Below are 21817 nucleotides of genomic sequence, written 5' to 3' on the forward strand. Positions count from 1 at the left end.
GCAGAAGTCATGACTAAACCGTGCAAACTATTAAGCCATCAGATCAGTGTGTTCTTTTTGTGTGATGGGTGGGTGTTTCCACATGGTGTCTGACAGATTTACACACTTGCACACGATATTCTCATCCAAACTTACTTCTGATGAGTATTACATTATAAACCACAACATAAAGCGCCCTGCTGAGAATGATTTTAGTCAACACTTTTAGAACACTGTAAAGTGTGAGGTAACTCTACTCTTCTGACCTACCCCTGTAGCAATACAATGGGATTTTTACACTGAGGGCAGTGTACACACACACACACACGTACACACACACACACACACACAGGTACATGTATGCGTGTGTGTACACAAAGATGAATTATTAAAATTTTTTTTTTTTATTATAATCCTTTTTACAAAAAGAGAAATAAATACATTTTATATAAGAAATGTCAATAAAATAATAATAGTAATAGTCATTCATTTATTAAATGTATCTACTAAATATTAATTATATAGAGACATAATGCTACAATTAAAAATAAATTATTTTAATAAATACATTAACTATTTATTTATTTACTTATTTATTTTAAATATAAAATAGTTTAAACACATAATGTGTATGATATACGCTACCTACATTTTATTTATGTTTTTGAAAGAAGTCGCTTATGCTCACCAAAGCTGCATTTATTTAATCAAAAATACAGTGCAATCAGCAATATTCTAAAATATAATTATTTTTTATTTTTTTATATTTTATAAAATATAATATTATTAGCTGTTTTCTATTTGAATATATTTTCAAATGAATTTATTCCTACGATACAAAGCTGAATTTTCAGCATCATTACTCCAGTCTCCGGTGTCACATGATTATTGTTGTTTTGCTGCTCAAAAAAGAACAAAACATGTAATATTATTATCAAAGTTGAAAACAGATGTGCTGCTTATATTGTTTGTAAAAACCACAATGAACCAATTTTTCTTTCTGATGAATAGAAAGTCCTTACTGACTCCAGACTTTTGAACAGAAGTTTATATATGTAAAATAGTAATTATTTTACATTTTCTTACATAAAAAGACACAAAGAAGACAATTGTTGACATACTAAAATATATTGAAATATTTGTAATTTATATTTTGCTTGCCTTTTCTTCTTTTTTAATCAGACTACAAGGCTACTTTTTAATGTCCATCAGTGGAAGAAGATCCTTTTTGCCCCCGTAATGGTGGGCAGGGTCAAACTGGACCATGATAACAAGTTGTGGGGTTTTGCTCTCAGAAGAAAACCAGGCAAGGCAAGGCAAGTTTATTTATATAGCCCGTTTCATACACAATGGTAATTCAAAGTGCTTTACATAAAATAAATGAAAAATAATAAAAAAAAAACAATAAGACAAGGAATTAAAAAACAAACAAACATTGAAAACACTTCAAAGTCTCTATTTGTTCTGCGTTTAATCTCATCGCTGCCTAGTAGAAACAACTAATATATTAAAGAGATCTCATTTGTGTTTCTCCTTCCGATGGGATGCAATGACCCTAGTTTTTTTTTTTCTCGCTTCATTCATTCATATGATTGTTTTAAATATAGCACATCTCAGAAGAGGAGATGGAGGGTGCTTCGGTTTTTCCTCAGTTCCTCTGCTCTTCCAGTCTCTGCCGTTGTGACCTACTTCCTCTCTTCCATGACCCACTTCCTGGACTTCCACACTGACCTACCACTTGCATCCGCCGGCAGTGCCAGTCTCAACCAGGCCTCTTGTATAACTTGCTGCCTGTGAGCGGTGTTCAATCTTAAACTGACACACACACACACTCACACACACACACACACACACACACACACTCACTCTCACACACACATACACAGGTTTACTTTTGTGAAAAGTGGGGACATCCCATAGGCGTAATGGTTTTTATACTGTACAGACCGTATATTCTATTGCCCTACACCAACCCTACCCCTAAACCTACCCCTCACAGGAAACTTTCTGCTATTTCAGATTTTCAATACACTCCATTCTGTGTGATTTATAAGTGTTTTGAAAAGTGGGGACATGGGGTAATGTCCTGAAGAGTCACCTTCTCCTTGTAATACCTATGTCATACCTTTATCATTATACAAATTTATGTCCTCATTTGTCTCAAAAACGCGTACACACACACACACACACACACACACACACACACACACCCCCTTTGAGGCGGATGGAGTCAGTGACTAACTCTCTCCTCAGTCTGTGGGTGGCGCAGACAGAGACTACATGTCCTTGGCATGGAGCTATTGTGTTCACACTCCTTATGGAAGGCGATATCAATGTGTCAAGCAGGCCTTGGGGAGGAACAAGATGTTCTCATTGAGGAAAAAAGAATCTGCTTTAGTTTATTTCATTAAGCTGATAAAATGAGCACAGTGACGTTTTATATTGATTCCAGACCTGTTATAATGGGATTTTATATATATATATATATATATATATATATATATATATGTACCTCAGTTTTGAATGAACTGCAAGGACAGGTTGAAAGAACACACTGAGATGCATTAATGTTTTAGTTTGGATTTATTATGTGGACTGTAAATGCCCATAGGGAAGAAATATTATAAATTAAATCTTTTTAAGAGAGTTGTTAGATTAACATTTATGCATTTGACAGATGCATTTATCTAGATGCATTTTACATTTAATAGGGATGCTGCTGGGTTTTAATATTTTTGGAATGACTATATTTAATACTATTGAATTTTTTATTGCCTAAAAAAATCCATTGCAAATAAATAATAATAAAAATAAATAAATAAAATTACACCATGCTCCACTAGTTGAGATGAAGAATTGATTTCTCCAGAATAGTATTGAGATTCAAATGGAGAGCAAACTAAGACTTTTGCAAGTATCCTGATAAAAATAATGCAGTAATCTCACATGTGGCTATCATTAAATAAAATGTTAAATTATAAAAAAATAATTTTCAGTAATTGAAATAAAGCTGAAATAAAATTAAAACATAAATATTAGATGAAAAAAAAACTTAAATGAAAATACATAGAAATACTGCCTTGGCAACTAACTGAAATAAGTTAAATTTGAAGCTTAAAATGACTCAAACTGAAATAAAAATGAATTAAAGTTATATATAGAAATATTTTTTAAAAACGAAAACTTGACAAGCACATAATTATTTTACTAAAACTTAAACTAACATTAAAATGGAAATGTTAATTAAAACAAACTATTAAAATTATGTTTGGTAGGCTTAATTGAAATAAAGCTGAAAAAACTAAAACAAATATTAGATGAAAAAACTAAAAAACTTAAATGGAAATAAATATTGCCTTGGCAACAAACAGAAATAAATTTAAGCTGAAGTACTTAAAAATTAAGCTAAAACTTAAATGAAAATTAATTTAAGCTGTCTTAAAAAAACTGAAAATAACGAAAATGACAAAAGCAATGAAAAATGAAAGTATAAAAAGTACAACTTAAATATTGCTTTTCTGATAAGTGCACAGGCCAAGTGCATGCCAATTTTGTGATTTAACAGAGAGATAATGCTCTAATATTAGTTTTTCAACATACAGTAGTAACATAATTTAAAGGGGAAATTGTGGGTTAATGTTGAGTTGAGTTGTGTTTTTAACAATCAGTTTGTGGTATGAAACAATCAGTTTTCGAAAAACATAAGTCTGCAAAAATCTAATAATAATTCGACTGATAACAATTTCAGTAAAAGATGAATATTGCAGCTTCGGTACAGTAGAGGAAACTGTCACTTTCACTCAGATCTAAGCAGAGCGCCAGAAATGTATGGGGGACTACTTCCATCAAGTGTTCAAATCGGGGAACTGCGAAAAGACACTTTCACCAATGCATTATTATGCACACTGGTTAAAAAGAGAATTAATCACGTTTATTTAATGTGGAAAAATAAACAATGGCATTATTTGTGAAATAGTAACATTATTTGGTGTACTGCTTTTAATTTATGCCCATTAAAAAAAAAAAAATTCAAAATAGGATGATACAGATATTATATCTGTATTGCGGCAATCTGATGAGAATGTAATGAGAATAATAATTTGGAATAATGGCAATTACAAACAAACGTCAAAGGAGGGGCGATGCAAAGTTCTGGAGCTTTGGTAGCAGGAATTTTTTGAATTTTTGGAATGCAGATACGAGACCCTTCTGTTAATGCATCAATCATGCAATAATTATTATTTTTCTGTATCTTCTGTATTACACTGCTGTCGTCTTTATGTTCTACAATAGGCTATATTGTGTTGTTCTGTACTTTAAAAGGCGTGTGCATTTTTCAAAACATCATTACAAGCAAAAATCGTTACACAGATTATAAAAATCTAAATATATATCTAAAAATGCGCGTCTTCGTCTAATAAACCTCAAACCCCATTGGTCCGCTCCCATGCACCTGTTCGTCATTTCAACCAATCACAGCGCGACCTCACGCACCTCCAAGATGGCGACGTCCATCCAGAACCGCTGTAGGCACAGCATTATTTGTGAAATAGTAACATTATTTGGTGTACTGCTTTTAATTTATGCCCATTAAAAAAAAAAAATTCAAAATAGGATGATACAGATATTATATATGTATTGCGGCAATCTGATGAGAATGTAATGAGAATAATAATTTGGAATAATGGCAATTACAAACAAACGTCAAAGGAGGGGCGATGCAAAGTTCTGGAACTTTGGTAGCAGGAATTTGTGGAATTTTTGGAATGCAGATACGAGACCCTTCTGTTAATGCATCAATCGTGCAATAATTATTATTTTTCTGTATCTTCTGTATTAAACTGCTGTCGTCTTTATGTTCTACAGTAGGCTATATTGTGTTGTTCTGTACTTTAAAAGGCGTGTGCATTTTTCAAAACATCATTACAAGCAAAAATCGTTACACCGATTATAAAAATCTAAATATATATCTAAAAATGCGCGTCTTCGTCTAATAAACCTCAAACCCCATTGGTCCGCTCCCATGCACCTGTTCGTCATTTCAACCAATCACAGCGCGACCTCACGCACCTCCAAGATGGCGACGTCCATCCAGAACCGCTGTAGGCACGTTTTTAAAAAATGTTTGTATTTTAAAACTGTATTTTAAAATACAGCAGCCATTCCAGTCTTCAGTGTCACGTGATCCTTTAGAAATCATTATATTATGCTGATTTTTGGCTAAAAATATTTGGTGTTCAATATAATATAATCTGTTATATTGTGAAATATTATTTCAATTTAAAAAATGTTTATAAAATGTAAACATTCACCTGACGAAACGTCTTTCTGAAAAAGTTGTATATGCTGAGATTGAAAATAATGCAATCTATGACCTTTATACAATGCATACTATTGTAAAGACTGTAAGTCTATCTCTTACAGCCTCGTTTTCTTTCGTTAAATTCAATATGGCATCTAACCTACCTGAATAAGGTTTATATGCTGATTTTCTGCTCCAGAAACATTTCTTATATGATTAAAAAAAATGTCAGTGTTCTTTGATGAATACGAAGTTCAAAAGAACAGCATATATTTAAAATAGAAATCTTTTGTAGAAATAAATGTCTTTATAAATCATTCATTTTTTAAATCAAATTAATGTGTCCTTGCTGAATAAAAGTATACATTTCTTTAAAATAATTGTACTGACCCCAAACGTTTGAAATGTAACGTAATAAAAAAAAAAATTAAGATTTTTTTTTTTAAATAATAATAATATGGTGATGTTGGTCTCACAATCTTTTTTTTCTGTCTTTTTACAAATTCCTGGACTTTAATGGCTTATCCATTGACAAAAAGTCATGCTTTTTTTTTTTGAAGCAATTCTCTTTTTATCAGTTCTTTGTCTCTGAAAATTTAAATGTGAAAGTTTTACTATAACTTTCATGGTCTCATACAGAAAATTGCTGCATTATGAGCAGTGCACAATGAAGATAATGTTTTAAATATGGATGGGATTCCCCTCTGGGAAAGATGAACAGGTTGAGCCGAAGCAGCCGTTATTGTTTGGGTGTGGTTGTGATGCCAGACTGTTTGAGTTGCTTGTTCGGGTGAACCTCATTTGGAGGACGCGCAGTGGGTGTGATCCGGCTGTAACATGAGTGGACGAGAGGTGTGGCCACTTTCCCAGCATTGATCTCATTTAACAGAAGGGACAGAGCATGCAAAAGTGATACTAGATGCCTCCACACAACCTTGGTGTCATCCTAGTCAAAATAACTTGACCTACAGCTGTAGAAAGGCACACGAAACGGTGTTCATTCACAGAGTGTGTCTTCATGTTAGTTGATAACTGAATTATAGACCTGTTTGATTCATTCTAATAGCATGTTAATGAAATTCTCAATGGAAATTATTAATCACATTGACAGTTTTCCCACTCTGTTAGCTTTTGTATGTAGATTATAGTGTGGAAAAGTCTTCTGTGTGTGTGTGTGTGTGTGTGTGTGTGTAACAGAAGGAACAGCATACATTTAAGATAAGGCTGCCCTCCGGGAAACTGCTCGCATACTCAAACACACTCCTTGCTCACAGCCCAATATTTAATGCAAATGCGAGCAGCTTGCTTACATATCTAGAAGTAATTTACCTTTTATTTTCTACTCGCATGAAAATTGATGAGCCGTATTTCAGCTGCATTGTGCTTTTGCCAATTATTATGTGGTCCCATTTGCACATAATGCATTTAGTATTGTGTTGAGTTCACAGAAAAGGGCCTTGTAACAACCATACTGTTAATTTTCCTTTCAACAATATGACCACACCTATGGCCCTGTGTTGCCCGTAAAAATTCTGCTTAGCACTGCAGTGTTTGAACTTCTCTCAGCATTATGCAAGATATTGCACAGTAACTCACAATAGCCTCTAATATTGTAGAGATTAATATTTATATGTTGTAGTGATGCGGAGGACCCTGTGCTTGGCTTTTAATTTGAGATGTATTTTTTGCTGTCAACAAGTACTAGCAGGTCTATCCTCCTGCTCTGGAATTGTTTTAAACTACCTCTGCATCTCCAGATACTTGTTTTTTGCTGTGTGTTTCTGACTAGGGCTGGGGGTTATATTGAATATTCAGAGTATATTTGCAGTATACAAATGTCACAATGATTTTAATGCAACTTTTATTTGGTTGTTGCTTTTTTCTAGAGGCAGTGTTTGGAATAATACAATCATATTCTTACTGTTTCTGCAGTATGTATTATATATTCTGTTCATAGTATGTAGGGCTGCACGATTAATCAAATGCGATTGTCATGCGCATTTTGTTAGTAATGCCGGTTCTGTAATCAGCAGTAAATCATCATCACGTGCTTTCAGATGGAGCAGAATTTACTACACACAGCCGTAGTTCACTGACAAGTTACGCAAAAAAATCGAAGAAATCGTTTGCGATAATGACAGCTGTTTGGATAGCTTCTCAGTGAACTACGGCTCTGTGAAGTAAATGCTGCTCCATCTGAAAGCATGTGAAAATACCACATTTAATAACATATTTTTACTCCAAACTCACTTCATAACGTCAGTCGAGTGTTTTAAATAAATCCTTCTGTGAGATGATATGGCTTCTTACACAGAATAAGGCACGCAACATATTTCATAGTATTTAAGCAGTGATAAAGGCATTGCATTATAAATATACTTTATTTTAATGAACATTATAATAATAAGAACTCAGATAAACCGTATATTGCCGTAGTCGTGTATTTATTAGTCATGTTGAATCAATAAAAGCAGTTAAATCTTCCGTTTATTCAGCTGCAGCGTATTTGGAGTTTCAGCGCGAGAGCGCCATCTGGCCTTTGGATGGAGATTTACTGCTGATCACAGAACCGTGCTTCACTGAAAGATATGCATGACAATCGCAGCTTCTGTCGAATCGCGATCCTGATTCCATTTCGATTTATCGTACAGCCCTAATAGTATGCAACTTTTATGTATGATTATTTGCCAAATGTCCAAAATAGTAATACAATTTATTTAAATTGACTTTCCATTTCTGTGTGACTGCTGTGATTCATGATCTGATTTGTTTCCTTAATGGTCTACACCACTCAGGTTTAAACTTAACCCTAACCAATCCACTTTTGATCAAATTAATGAATCCTTGCGAATAAAAATAGTATCCACCCCCAAAAAATATTTTTTGAATGGTAGTGTATGTAATGTAATGTAGCTACTATCTGAAACTGTTGCATGGACTACATTATGTGGAATGCAATAAGTTAGTATTCTGGCATGAAAACACCTGTGCCATTAACCTAGTTTCACTATCACTATGTGACTCAGAAGTATGAGGGCAAAGAAATGTTTTGATAGCATTTCTGATTTAAAGCATTGTTGTACTTTTCTGGTGCCTTTTATCTAATTTTAAAGGTTGATGTTCCCAGTCAACCTTTCTTTACATGGAAAAGTGGCCAGGATATTCCTTAGATTTTTACCTTTTTTATTCCATAGAAGAAGGAAAGTCATACGGTTTTGGAACAGCATGAGACTGTAAATACGTAAATATTGAGAGATGCATGTCAGGTACTGTCTTATGATAAGGCTGAAAATATTCAGGATCACCCAGTCATGTTTCTGACTCTCTTTATAGCACACATCAGCTTTTGTTTTTCTTAGCTTGCAGCCAGTATATGGAGCACAGCACCCTCCTCTGGACCCACGCAGACACCGTCTGTAAGTGTTGCTGCTAGCTGTCGACTGTCTGTGGGCAAATCAGCCATTTGTTTTTCAGTTATTTGTGCTTTACTCTTTATGTTTTCTGCCTTTCATTTGTGGTATGAATCCATCTGAACATGTTTGAGTGCAAGATTTGCATAAACCTTTTGCAACTTTTTTTGTTTATTTGTCTTGCATGATCCTTTCTAACTGTAACCAGTTCATATGTTATAGAGTGTGTGCAATATTGCCATTTTCAAAAAGCTCTTTATTTGTTTCCCTACAGATTAAAAGATACTCCAAAGGCCAGCAGTTTGAACACCAAATCCAAAAAACCTTCTACTTTCCACGAATTTGCTCGGAGCACCAATGATGCATGGGACATTGATGATGAAGAGGATGATGGTATGTTTAGTCTCAAACAGCCCTCATCTTCACCTGTCCAATCACGATCCATGCCTCATACGCCCTGCGTCAAACTCATCAAAGCCCCAGCGGACACAGAGTCACTGCCCCGCCCTCTGGACAGGCAGGACTCAATCAGCACAAACCTCGTTCTAGATCGACTGGACGACGAAAGCGGTCCAGCCAATGGCAGGGTGATAAAGTCCTGTAGCGACGCCCAGCTGAATGTTAATGCAGGTATGCTGGGAGCTGTTGTTTTTAAGCTGCACCATTGTAAGATGTAAAATGCATATAAAATCATCAAGGTGTATCAGATGTGGGTTTTTTCCGCCTACTTTACTGTTTGTTATATGGCTGGTATGGTTGTATAAATTACTTTTTGACCGTCTATTCACAGGCTGCTTGCAAGTAGATACTTCCAACCAAACGAGGTCTAAAATTTTCAGATAATGGTTGGTAAAACAAGTAACATTTTGACCATGCCTACCTTTTAAAGAAAGCTAGCTTGAGTTTATTATCCTCATCATAATTGAACATTTGTGTTGCTCATGTTTCATGAATGAGACCATAGGAAGAGTAATTCTTGTCAACAAAAGAAAATGTTATTTTTGTCTATTTGACTAAACAAACAACAACAACAAAAAAAAACATTATTTTAAGTAAAATGGACTAAAATTAATTAATATGACATGACAAAATATTGATTGAATTAAAGGATATTTTAATGAAACAACCAAAAATAATTAAGGGAAAAAAACTATAAAAAAGGGCGTGTTTATAATATATATCCATATTAAATTATTATGTTTTTATTTATTTAATACTACCTTGATTTAAAAAAAGATAAATTAACATATAATCCTATATAATAATAAATAGTTTTTCTTTGTGACATTTTAATTATCCGTGTTCATTTGTCCAAAGTATTTCAAATCTCATATCCCAAATCTCCAAAGTAAAGGGTACTTACAGCATTTTGTGAAATTAATATATTTTTATTCAGAGACATAGTAGAGAATCATAAGGAAATAAACTTCCGAAATCATTTTCTTAATCAGTATTTGTATCTTGTTTTTCAGTCAAACAAAATAAATTCACTTGAAGCAAAACTGTGTACGATATAAAACTCATTCATAATGTATTATTAAACACATACAGTATATTATAAAACTCCTGCTTAATAATATGTCTTGAATTAAGTTTATTTTTCTTACCCATCTGCAAATATTTTCTCTTCTTTTAAGCATAAATCTATCATAATTTGAGATTTATACTTCTAACAAGAAGCAGACAATGTGATAAGAAATATCAACTTATTTCAGGATATTGTCCCTGAAAACAAGTCTTGATATCTTATGCAATTTTCTTTCTCGAGTAAATATATCTTGTTGTAAGGATGTTTATAGATTTTACTGGAAAACAAGACCAATTCTGATTAAGAAAATTATTGGTTACACTTTACTTGAAGGGGTGTGCATAAGACTGACATGACACCTTCATAATCATGACATGACACCTACATAATTATGACATGACACATGTCATGAATATGAAGGTTTTTGTATGCATGTTTATGACAACTGTCATTAAGTGTCATTCGCTCAGTTATGTCATTTTTAATGCAAAGATGACATTGTTTGAGATGTCTTTGTTATGGGCTATGGTTAGGGGTAAGGGTAGGGTTAGGTCAAATAAGGTCATATTTGCATTAAAAATGTCATAACTGAGCGAATGACACTTAATGACAGTTGTCATAAACCTGCATAAAACCTCCTTCATATTCATTACATGTGTCATGTCATGATTATGAAGGTGTCATGTCAGTCTTATGCACACCCCTTCAAGTAAAGTGTTACCAAATTATTTTTATGGTGCATTAGGAGATAAACAGAATTGTGCAATAATGAAAGCCAAGTTCGAACGAGCATAGTTCACATGAGCGCCACAGGGAAAACATGACAGCAGGCCTCAACACAGATGCTTTTAAGCTGTTTGTCTAAATGTGCTCTCCAAACATCATGTTGACATCCCAAGCCATTGCTCCATCACCTATGAATCGTGAACTTCCCAGCCATTACTTTTAAAATCAATGTGCAGCCTCCTTCATATTCATTACATGTGTCATGTCATGATTATGAAGGTGTCATGTCAGTCTTATGCACAACTCTTCAAGTAAAGTGTTACCAAATTATTTTTATGGTGCATTAGGAGATAAACAGAATTGTGCAATAATGAAAGCCACGAACGAGCATAGTTCACATGAGCGCCACAGGAAAAACATGACAGCAGGCCACAACACAGATGCTTTTAAGCTGTTTGTCTAAATGTGCTCTCCAAACATCATGTTGACATCCCAAGCCATTGCTCCATCACCTATGAATCGTGAACTTCCCAGCCATTACTTTTAAAATCAATGTGCAACAATGGCTTGCTGTCTTATTGGAGTTACCATAATTCAAGGTGGCATGGTTGTGAAAACTGAATGTGTTTGCTAATTAAAAATAATTGTTTATTGATTATGTTGAGTGAGCTATAAGTTAGAGTGTCACCGGTCCTGTGAAGACCAGTGACTGTTGATTTAAAACATGATTTTCTAGATTTTCTATCACAGCATATGAACAAATTCTTATTGCATGTTTTAACTGCTGATTAAGACTCGGTTCATATACTTTAATTCCAACCCCCTCCTCCTGCTCATGCAGGGTTTTTTTTTTGTAACATTGTACTTTTGGGTCCAAACTGCAGTATGATTGTGTCATCAAGTTGAGTATTAAAAGCAGCTGTTCACCAGTGTAGGTATGGAACAACACCGCAGGAGATGCCAGTTTCACTGTGCTGTTGAATTATTTTTCATTTTAGATTAACTCTGCACTGTATTTTGTTCATTCAGAGGAGTTACGGAAGCATAGCTGGTCGGGAATCCCTCGTGAAGTTCGACCAGTCACCTGGAGACTCTTATCGGTAAGTATTTACTAATACTGTTGTTTATTTCATTTCTATTTTCACATTTTATTTAAACAAACAGCAGTGAGAGGACAAAAAACGATGTGAAAAGAGGGAAGAATTGGACTGAAATATGTTGCGAGCTGAATTTGAACTCCCATTGTTCACAGGCACCATCATACATGCCCTAACCTCTAGGCCACGGTTTCAACTCCTTCCAATACTTTATATTAATATTATTATTATATCTTAATATATCTGTTTTCATTGGGAAAATAATTAATTCAGTTTTAAACTACTTCTTGAAATTACTTATTTGAAATCAAGCCAAATGGATATTCATTTGAATGAAGAATAGAAAATACTGTAATAAAATAAACCATTTGTCAAGGAAAATATATATATAATTCCATGCCACTTTCAGTTTAATGTGTGTTATGGATTTGTTTTGCAATATTGGTTTTGCTGAGCACTTAATGTCAGCAGAATTGTGACTGTCATCATCGGAGGGGTAGAGCGGGCTGCTGTGTTGTGGCTGTATGTGTGTGGATGTTCAGGGACTGCTTTACAAGCCTCATTTACATTTCTGGTGCATGCTTACACAGTCAATAACACACACCTCCAGGCTAAGCTGTACAAGCAAATCCCCACCCAGACCCAGCTCCTCCAAGCTTTTACTGCTTTCATGCAATGTTTGCTGGGGGATTAGACAGAATAATTCCATATGTATAAAGTTACAGAGGTAGACGCGTGCAAAACGAATGCTAATGTGCCAAAAAACAAAATGTTTCATCTCCGCTTTTCATATTCAAATTGTGATTGTAAAGAGCGACTCTTGCTTTTTGTTTTTATTGGTCCACATCATGTTTGAGTTATGTCACCAAAGTGAATGTTTCTAGCTTCGATCCAAGTTTTACAGAACACAAACCTCACCAAGGCCTTCTCAGAATCGCATTGGAAAGCCGTTTTAAGATCATTTCAATTTTCAGCGTGGAATTTAATAGACGTTATTAAAGTTTCGAAGGGCCGATGATGGAGTGAAACCAAACGAGCAGAGTTTGTGCACTTCTTATTCGCCTGAAGCAACAGATGTGAGCTGCATCGAGTCGGATTCTGAATGTACGTTATCATTTATGTGTTCAAGCGCTCGGCAACTCTGTGTGTGCTCATTAAAACAAGAGTTGAGAAACAATGGGAGGGGAAGGCACTTTCAAAAACACCATTTTGTCATGACAACAATGTCTAACTGACAGTTCCACACTTCCACGTCTGCTCTACAAATAGCCTGCACTTGTTGTCTGCTCTTTCGGGAATCATCTGTAGTTACTAAGTATGTACTAGCACAATCACATCCTTTCTGAGTGTTAGTTTAGTAGCTAGACGATTAGAAGTTTCTCCCAGAGTTTGCTAAGGCAAGCATCACTATTATTATTGCTCATACTATACAATTATTGAAGCAATTACTTTATACAATCTGAATTACAAAGTTTTCTCGGTGGACAATATAACAGGCAAAGTTTTGCCCTAATGGGCTATATAATGGGTGAAAAACCCATAGACTTGCATTGAAGTAGGGACCCAACGCTACAGTTCAATAAATGGATCAAAAGTGATAATTAATTTATTTTTCAAAGATTCCAAATAAATGCTGTTCTTCTGACCTTTCTATTCATCAAAGAATCCTAAAATACATTATCACAGTTTCCACAAAAATATTAAGCAGCAAAACTGTATTCAACATTGACAATAATGAGAAAAATTTTTTTTGAACGCTATTAAATTTGCATTTATTTCATTCCATGTGCTTTCTCTCAGGGCTATCTTCCAGCCAATAGGGAACGAAGGGATCTGGTTCTTCAGAGGAAGAGGGAGGAGTATTTTGGCTTCATCGAGCAGTATTACAACTCCAGAACAGATGAGAATCACAGTACTAGCACAATCACATCCTTTCTGAGTGTTAGTTTAGTAGCTAGACGATTAGAAGTTTCTCCCAGAGTTGTAGATTTTATTTTTGTGTTCTGTGTTTCTTAGTTAGTGGTGTTTGCTAAGGCAAGCATCACTATTATTATTGCTCATACTATACAATTATTGAAGCAATTACTTTATACAATCTGAATTACAACGTTTTCTCGGTGGACAATATAACAGGCAAAGTTTTGCCCTAATGGGCTATATAATTGGTGAAAAACCTATAGACTTGCATTGAAGTAGGGACCCAACGCTACAGTTCAATAAATGGATCAAAAGTGATAATTAATTAATTTTTCAAAGATTCCAAATAAATGCTGTTCTTCTGACCTTTCTATTCATCAAAGAATCCTAAAATACATTATCACGGTTTCCACAAAAATATTAAGCAGCAAAACTGTATTCAACATTGACAATAATGAGAAAAAATTTTTTTGAACGCTATTAAATTTGCATTTATTTCTTTCCATGTGCTTTCTCTCAGGGCTATCTTCCAGCCAATAGGGAACGAAGGGATCTGGTTCTTCAGAGGAAGAGGGAGGAGTATTTTGGCTTCATCGAGCAGTATTACAACTCCAGAACAGATGAGAATCACCGAGACACTTACAGACAGGTAAAACTCAACCCAGCCTGCTTCTGATTATGTTCTGAATAGAAAAGTGGAAGAGTTGGCTGAAATCAACCAATTCATTTCTGATCCTTTCGACACAATTTCTAAGAGTAAGAGAGCACCTTCATCAATCCACAAGTCTTGCTTACAAAGCAGGCTTGAGGAGTAACCAGACATTTGACACAGTGTTCCATAATTAAGATCCAAATATTTAATGGTTCCATTACAGTTGTTTGAAGTACCTTTACATTTTCAAAGTATTCAATTTTGTTTAAATGTTGTTTTGTTTTGAGGTCTTAATGTTAGGTAAGGATGTTTTAGGAAATTATATGCTGAAAACATTTTATTCAAGTTTATTGTGTACATTATTATATCTAATGGCAATGTACGTACCATCATGGTGTCAGTTATTACAAACAGCGCATAAACGGGAAATGCTTTGTTTGTTCTAATGGACAGCATGTCACGAATGCCGTCCATAGACATTATGTTGAAAGCAACCCAGAATATTTGTTTAAATCCAGGTTATCATATGTAAACCTACTTGCTGTTATGGCATGAAAACAGATAATGCATGGGTGAATTTCAGTGGAAAAGGATCTCGTAAGATAGTTTGCAAGATTACAGATATTATGTTTTTAAATTCCAAATATTATTTGTTGAATGTCGGTTCATTTTGCTATTACAGGGCTGCATTGCAGTGTTCATACATCCCTCAAAACACATCTGATTTGTGTTATGTGAACATGACAGTAAACCTGCTTAATTGGACAGGGCTTCTTTAAGACAGACTAGTTGATTTGGAAAAACCCTAAAAAAAAAACTTTCATTTGGGGTCGGTAAAAACCTTATGCTCATCATGGCTGCATTTAATTAGTCAAAAATACTGTGAAATATTATTACAATGTAAAACAGCTCTTTTCTATTTTAATATATTAAAATGTAATTTATTCCTGTGATGCAAAGCTGAATTTGCAGCAGCCATTGTAAATTTCAGTCTGTTCCTAACACAGACCTCATCGTATGACCTCAGAAGACTCGTTATGTAGTGCACAAGACTTTTGCATCTTTTCTTTGAAACCTAAATGTTTTAGATTTTTGATTTAAGGATGATTTTTGGGTGAGCCATCCCTTTAACCACTAGGCTACACCAGCTGCCAGTCAGTTGAGGAACCTCATCATCTCTGCAGTGAGTCAGTCAAGGTTACACCTGCTTCTAGAAAGCCAAAACAGTAATACGCCAGATTTTGTCCTGCGTGTTATTAATGGGGAAGAAGGGGGCCGGGATCAATATTCTTATGGGCTGTAAAACTCAGGTTAATGGTGCAGGACTGGTAGTCGATTGCTATGCGCTGCCTTCTCTCCTCTCTTGTCCGGTTCCTCAGGGCTTGCTGGCTCCCAGCCCCTCATTTCGTCTACTGCAATACAAATCGGACACAGACCTTTAAAAGGATTTATATGGTCATACAGAACCGCTGGACTGGCCCCTGGCTGTCTGGGCAGAAACACTAAATGACCTTTTAGTGTGGTCACAGTCTGAGAGGGCGAGGAATGGCGGTGAATACGAGCGAACCGCACTTCGGTGGCCTTCAAGTGACCTGCATTACTACAAAGCCATTTCTTCAAACATAAGTTGGAAGTAGAAATAGAAAGAGGGAAGAAAATAAGAGAGAACCAGATGAAACGGAAGGGTCGCCACCTGTATGTGCGGCTGGACGCTGCGCTGTCCGCTTTCCAACTGGATTCATGCAGGTTTTGTGTGTAGCTTGTTATGAAACCAGATCGATAGCGTGTGCAGTTTGGGCCCTGATGGTTTTCTTTCATTTACTGGGAGGGAAAAGGCACATGTAACTCAATTTAGTGCTTTTGGGCCATATTGATTTAATATCTTATTTTGTCCCCAGTCACCTGTGTTCCTGACATGCTGGTTCGGTAACTGTTTTGTGTTGGTGTGCATTTGAGCTAACCTGTATACACCTGTGTGTGTCTTTCCATAGATTCACATCGATATCCCGAGGACGAACCCTTTGATTCCTTTGTTCCAGCAACCGCTGGTGCAGGAGGTAAGTGATCTTCTGAGGCGACAACACCTGAGTCTCGCTGCAAAGCGCACCTGTGACAGACCCACCAGCGTCATACAGACATCTGATCTCACACAACAGGCACAACACACTTAATGTAATCATAAAGATAAGAGAGTGAATCACCCACATGGTCACTTTTCAAAATTTCATGAATTTTATATATATATATATACACACATTTATAAAAAAAAAAATATATATATTTATTTTGTGTGTGTGTGTGTATGTATATATATATATATATGTGTGTATAAAATATAATTGGTCTTTCTTTTAACTTGGGGATGAAATATGATCAAGACATATCCTTGAAATATTTAATGAGCTTCACTTAAGAAAAGAGCTTACTATTCCTTTCTGTGTTTATTTTTACGTACTTTGTTTATATTCATATTTTTTTGTTTTTAGAGAGAAGCATATTTTGTCCCAAATTATCATTACTCATGAGAGTGTTTTTAGTATCCATTTCCATTTTCCTCAGTGGTGATTTTCAATAGAATCGAATTAATGTAATATGATGTTGTTGTTTTTTTTGTTTTTTTTTAACTGGCGTACATGACAATACACCATTACTGTAATGCAAAACATTTCATCGTTGCAGTGCATTTAAACAATGACTTTTAAGCACATTTTTCTTCCAGTTCTCATGTAAATAATAACTTGATACAAAATATAGTTTGTCTTTCTTTAATTTTGGGGTGAAACTGGCGTACATGACAATACACCATTACTGTAATGCAAAACATTTCATCGTTGCAGTGCATTTAAACAATGACTTTTAAGCACATTTTTCTTCCAGTTCTCATGTAAATAACTTGATACAAAATATAGTTTGTCTTTCTTTAATTTTGGGGTGAAATATGACCAGGACATATTCTTGAAAGGTTTCATGAGATTCACTCAAGAAAAAATTCCGTTTCTTATCAGTGTTTGTTTTTATTTATATTCATAGTTTTTTGTTGTTTTTGTCTTAAATCGTATATAGATATTTTGTTTGTGTATATACATACATACATGCATACATACATACATACATACATATATATATATATATATATGTAAGTAAGTAAGTTATGGTATTTTATTCCATTTTACCTAATAAAATGTAATATAATTTTAGTTAACAAAATTAAAATTTTATTGAATTCAAATATTTGCGCACAAATGTATAAACATTTAATTTTATTTGACCTGATGTATCATCAGAAAAAAAAAAATCATCATTAAAAAACCCTTCTCCACTGAATATTTTTGTCTAATTTCGCTGATGATGATCTCTGGATAGGTGTTGCCAGCACGAGTTGGTTTAACTGAGTTTTGTGTCGTTGGATGCTTACCAGCAGGAGGTGCTGTGGTGTTTTTAACTTAGGAGTGTGCAACACTTGTAACCCATAAACCACAAGGAACTTGCACTTAAAATGCAGCTGCGTTTGAAAATACAAGCCAGTTGGTCTGTCGAGGGTGAATTAAGCAACATCAATTAAAAGTCAAAAGTCTCCACAACAATCACAGTTGTTACGAGAAATGAATCATTTTTGTTAATCAGTGAAAGGGATTGTCTTGTTTTTCAGGTGTTTGAGCGGATTCTGTTCATCTGGGCCATCCGTCACCCCGCTAGTGGATACGTGCAGGGCATTAATGACCTGGTCACTCCCTTTTTTGTGGCCTTCCTCTCTGAATTTGTGGGTAAGTGTCTAATGACCTTCCACATGGATCAGTTGGTCCGCTTGACTGATAATACACCTCTCTGAATGTGTCCTTTTGGTTGAGCACATCAGTTGTGTTTGCTTCGCTAATAGTGCACTGACGTGTATGATATGCCAGAGCCAGGGAGATGCAGACAGTCCAGTATCTGACAGATGATGCTTGGGAAATGGTTGTGTAAATGTAAACAAACTGACAATATCCTGTGAAAATGTCAGACACAAAAATACAGAATATCAATTATCTATGAAAGAAACTCTGAAAGACAGTCCGTGAGAGAGAGACAAATGGTGAAAGAGGGAGACAGATGGAAAGGGTGGCAGACAGAAACAGAGAGATGGGAACAAGACGGGTAGACGGTCAGAGAGAGAGACAGATAATGTGATGGACAGAAGGATAGATGGAGGCTATCTGTCTGTCTGTCGTTCTATATAGTTATATCTCTCTATCGCTCTATCTGCTGTTCTGTTTATCTATCGTTTATTCAGTCTAACGTTATATCATTCTCTTTCTATCTATCTTTTTAGCATTCTCTCTGTTCATCTTTCATTTTGTCATTCTTTATGTTGTTCCATCTATCGTTCTATCGATTGTTCTGTCACTCGTTCTATCCATCTATCACTCTGTCGTTCTATCTGTCTGTCTATAGATAGATAGATGTATAGATAGAGGGAGAGATGAAGACAGACAGATAAAGAGAGACAGACAGGGAGGGAAATAGACTCCAGCTCTCATCCTCATTGCTATTCTCCCTCCACCCGGCAGCCTTCCCCTCCCTTCCTTATTTATTTCCTGTCCTCTCATGTGAAGGTTAATTACTTATGGATAGTTAAGGATTACAGATGAACAATAGGAGGCTCATTGATCTCTCCGGTGTGCCTCTGCTGCAATGTCACCAGTGCAAACACCAGGACATACCCACAGATTACCTGGATCACCAATCGATTTCTCTTTTTCTCCCCTGTCTGTCTGTCTCTCTCTGGCTGTCTACCTCGCCCACCACTCTCTCAGTCTTTTCCTCATCCCTCTGTTTCTCCACAAAGCTCATTTAGCGAAAAGCAGATTTTTCATACCGATGAGTTTGTGTCATTCTGCAGGGCCTTTCTATCTCTAATTTGTTTGCGGGCCGTGTAAATATGTGTGTGTGCGTTTGGCATTCACCGCGTGTGTGAGCGAGCGACTCAATGCCGCAGGTTGAATGAGCCGCATTGATCGGCTGGATTTAAGTGTTTACAGAGGCTTGCGAGGGTGCCGAGCACACGGTGGGGGGCTCGACCCACTGATCGATACATCTGAACGAACGTCATGATCCCAACACGCTGCCAGAGGGAGATAAAAGAGCGAGGTTAGTGCCCTCCCTCTGACGCGAGTTCGCGGGCTCTAACGGCTTCGTCTGCTCTCATACGCAGCGTTTTGCCAACTTTCGCTGTGCTGTTGCTCTTGGCCGGCACGCCTCACTGGCTTTCTAGGGCTCCTCTGCGAGCTTTTTAACTTTCTGCTGAGACTGTCCTAATACAGTAAAAACAGTAATGTTGTGTAATATAAAAATAGAGAAAAGTTATTTTAAATTATAATAATATATTTACATTTTTATTTATCCCTGTGACGCCAAAGCTGCATTTTCAGCATCATTACTCCAGTCTTCAGTGTCACATGATCCTTCAGAAATCATTCTAATATGCTGATTTACTGCTCAAGATTTGATTTCTCTTTATCATCAAAGTTGAAAACAGTTGTGCTGTTTAATAGTTTGTGAAAACCGTGATGCATATTTTTCCAGGATTCTTTGATGAATAAAAAGTTTAAAAGAACAGCATTTATTTGAAATAGAAATGTTTTGTAACATTATAAATCTCTCTACTGTCACTTTTGATGGATTTAATGCGTCCTTGCAAAAGTATTAATTTATTGAAAAAAAAAAAAAAAATCGTACTGACCCCAAACTTTTGAACGGTACATGCGTTTATTCGTCTAAAAGTTTACTGTTGACAGTCAGTTTGATTTTGTCTCTAACCACAGACCTCAGCAGCAATTGTGAGCGTGGTCTTCAGCATGTGGTCCTCGGTTAAGTATCTACGGTCGTTCGAGAGCATGTATTCTTCATTGTGTCTTCAACCTTGGATCTGACCTTCTTCTTAACTATATTTCAGCTCTAATGTACTGCAGTAACAGATTGACTGAATTGCTTTGCCGATGCGCAAGCTGCATGCAAACATGCCTAGAGCACGCTCTCTCTCTTTCTCTTTACTCAGTGCTTCATCAAAATAGCTCTGTGTCCTTCCTTCCCCTCCCCAATCCCTCCATCCTTAAGAAACGAGCAAGAGAGAAATCAAGAGATGGAGGACTTACATTAGCTGTGCGGTAGGTGCGTGGAGTGGCACACAGAAGTCTCTTCCAGCCAGGTCTGGCTCTCTGGGGCATAATGTGTGTGTATCAGCATCATTTAGCACATACTGTTTAAAGAGTCGGGAAAGGTCATGGCTGCGAGGGGAAGCCTGCGGTGGGAGGGAGAGGGGTGAGGAAGTGAGTTGATGAATGTGTTGAATAAAGAATGCAGTTTGCCGGCTAATGATCTAATGGCTTCGTGGTGTCTGTGCATACCACGCACGTCACACACCAGAGCTGCTGTTGCCTGCAAGAAAACAAAGACTGCTGAGAACACCTGCAGCACGTATGTTGGTTTGATCTGCTGGTGACCAGTGTGTGTGTGTGTGTGTGTGTTGTGTGTTCTTTTCCATAGAGGATGACGTGGAAAATTTCGAAATGGCAAGCTTGCCCCAGGATACACAACGCAACATTGAAGCCGTGAGTTGATTAATGTGTTGAATAAAGAATGCAGTTTGCCGGCTAATGATCTAATGGCTTCGTGGTGTCTGCATACGATGCGTGTCACACACCAGAGCTGCTGTCGCCTGCAAGAAAGCACAGACTGCTGAGAACACCTGCAGCATGTGTGTTGGTTTAGTCTGCTGGTGACCGAACATGAATGTGTGTGTGTTTTGTGTGTCTTCTTTTCCTTAGAGGAAGACGTGGAAAATTTCGAAATGGCAAGCTTGCCTCTGGATACGCAACGAAACATTGAAGCCGACAGCTTTTGGTGCATGAGCAAATTGCTGGATGGGATACAGGTATTTGATTCACTTGAGGTTTGACTGGTTAGATGGGAGATGTCATAACCGTCTTTCTACAGTGATTTCCATTCAAAAGTAGCCATTCATGCTTATTTTTTTTTTTTTTTTGCACAAGCAGTTTATAAATCCTTACTATTTGATTTCACCCTTGTCGTTATAGTTTTCTTTTTCTTCCTCTTCTTCATAATAATAATCTTTATTGTTACTCTGAATATTTTCTAGATTTTTTTATAAACATGTAAATTCATATATAAATAAATGTATCATTAAATTTCATTCATGCATCATCATTT

The 21817-nt window shown here is 36.0% G+C and overlaps 1 protein-coding gene across 1 annotated transcript in view; it reads left to right on the forward strand.

Annotated features, from left to right (window-relative positions):
- The first annotated feature begins 1218 nt into the window (after positions 1-1218).
- The window catches only part of LOC107584927 (TBC1 domain family member 22B-like), a 46052-nt gene continuing 25453 nt past the window's right edge, over positions 1219-21817 (forward strand). The window contains exons 1-9 of the mRNA XM_016271696.1: positions 1219-1290; positions 8615-8697; positions 8966-9321; positions 11975-12045; positions 13843-13983; positions 14480-14608; positions 16603-16668; positions 18261-18375; positions 21415-21521. Coding sequence (XP_016127182.1) covers positions 1219-1290; positions 8615-8697; positions 8966-9321; positions 11975-12045; positions 13843-13983; positions 14480-14608; positions 16603-16668; positions 18261-18375; positions 21415-21521 — 1140 coding nt within the window. The remainder of the gene's footprint in view (positions 1291-8614; positions 8698-8965; positions 9322-11974; positions 12046-13842; positions 13984-14479; positions 14609-16602; positions 16669-18260; positions 18376-21414; positions 21522-21817) is intronic.

The sequence above is a fragment of the Sinocyclocheilus grahami genome, unplaced genomic scaffold, assembly GCF_001515645.1.
Source record: "Sinocyclocheilus grahami isolate Dianchi unplaced genomic scaffold, SAMN03320097.WGS_v1.1 scaffold64.1, whole genome shotgun sequence".
In the NCBI taxonomy this organism is placed as follows: domain Eukaryota; kingdom Metazoa; phylum Chordata; class Actinopteri; order Cypriniformes; family Cyprinidae; genus Sinocyclocheilus; species Sinocyclocheilus grahami.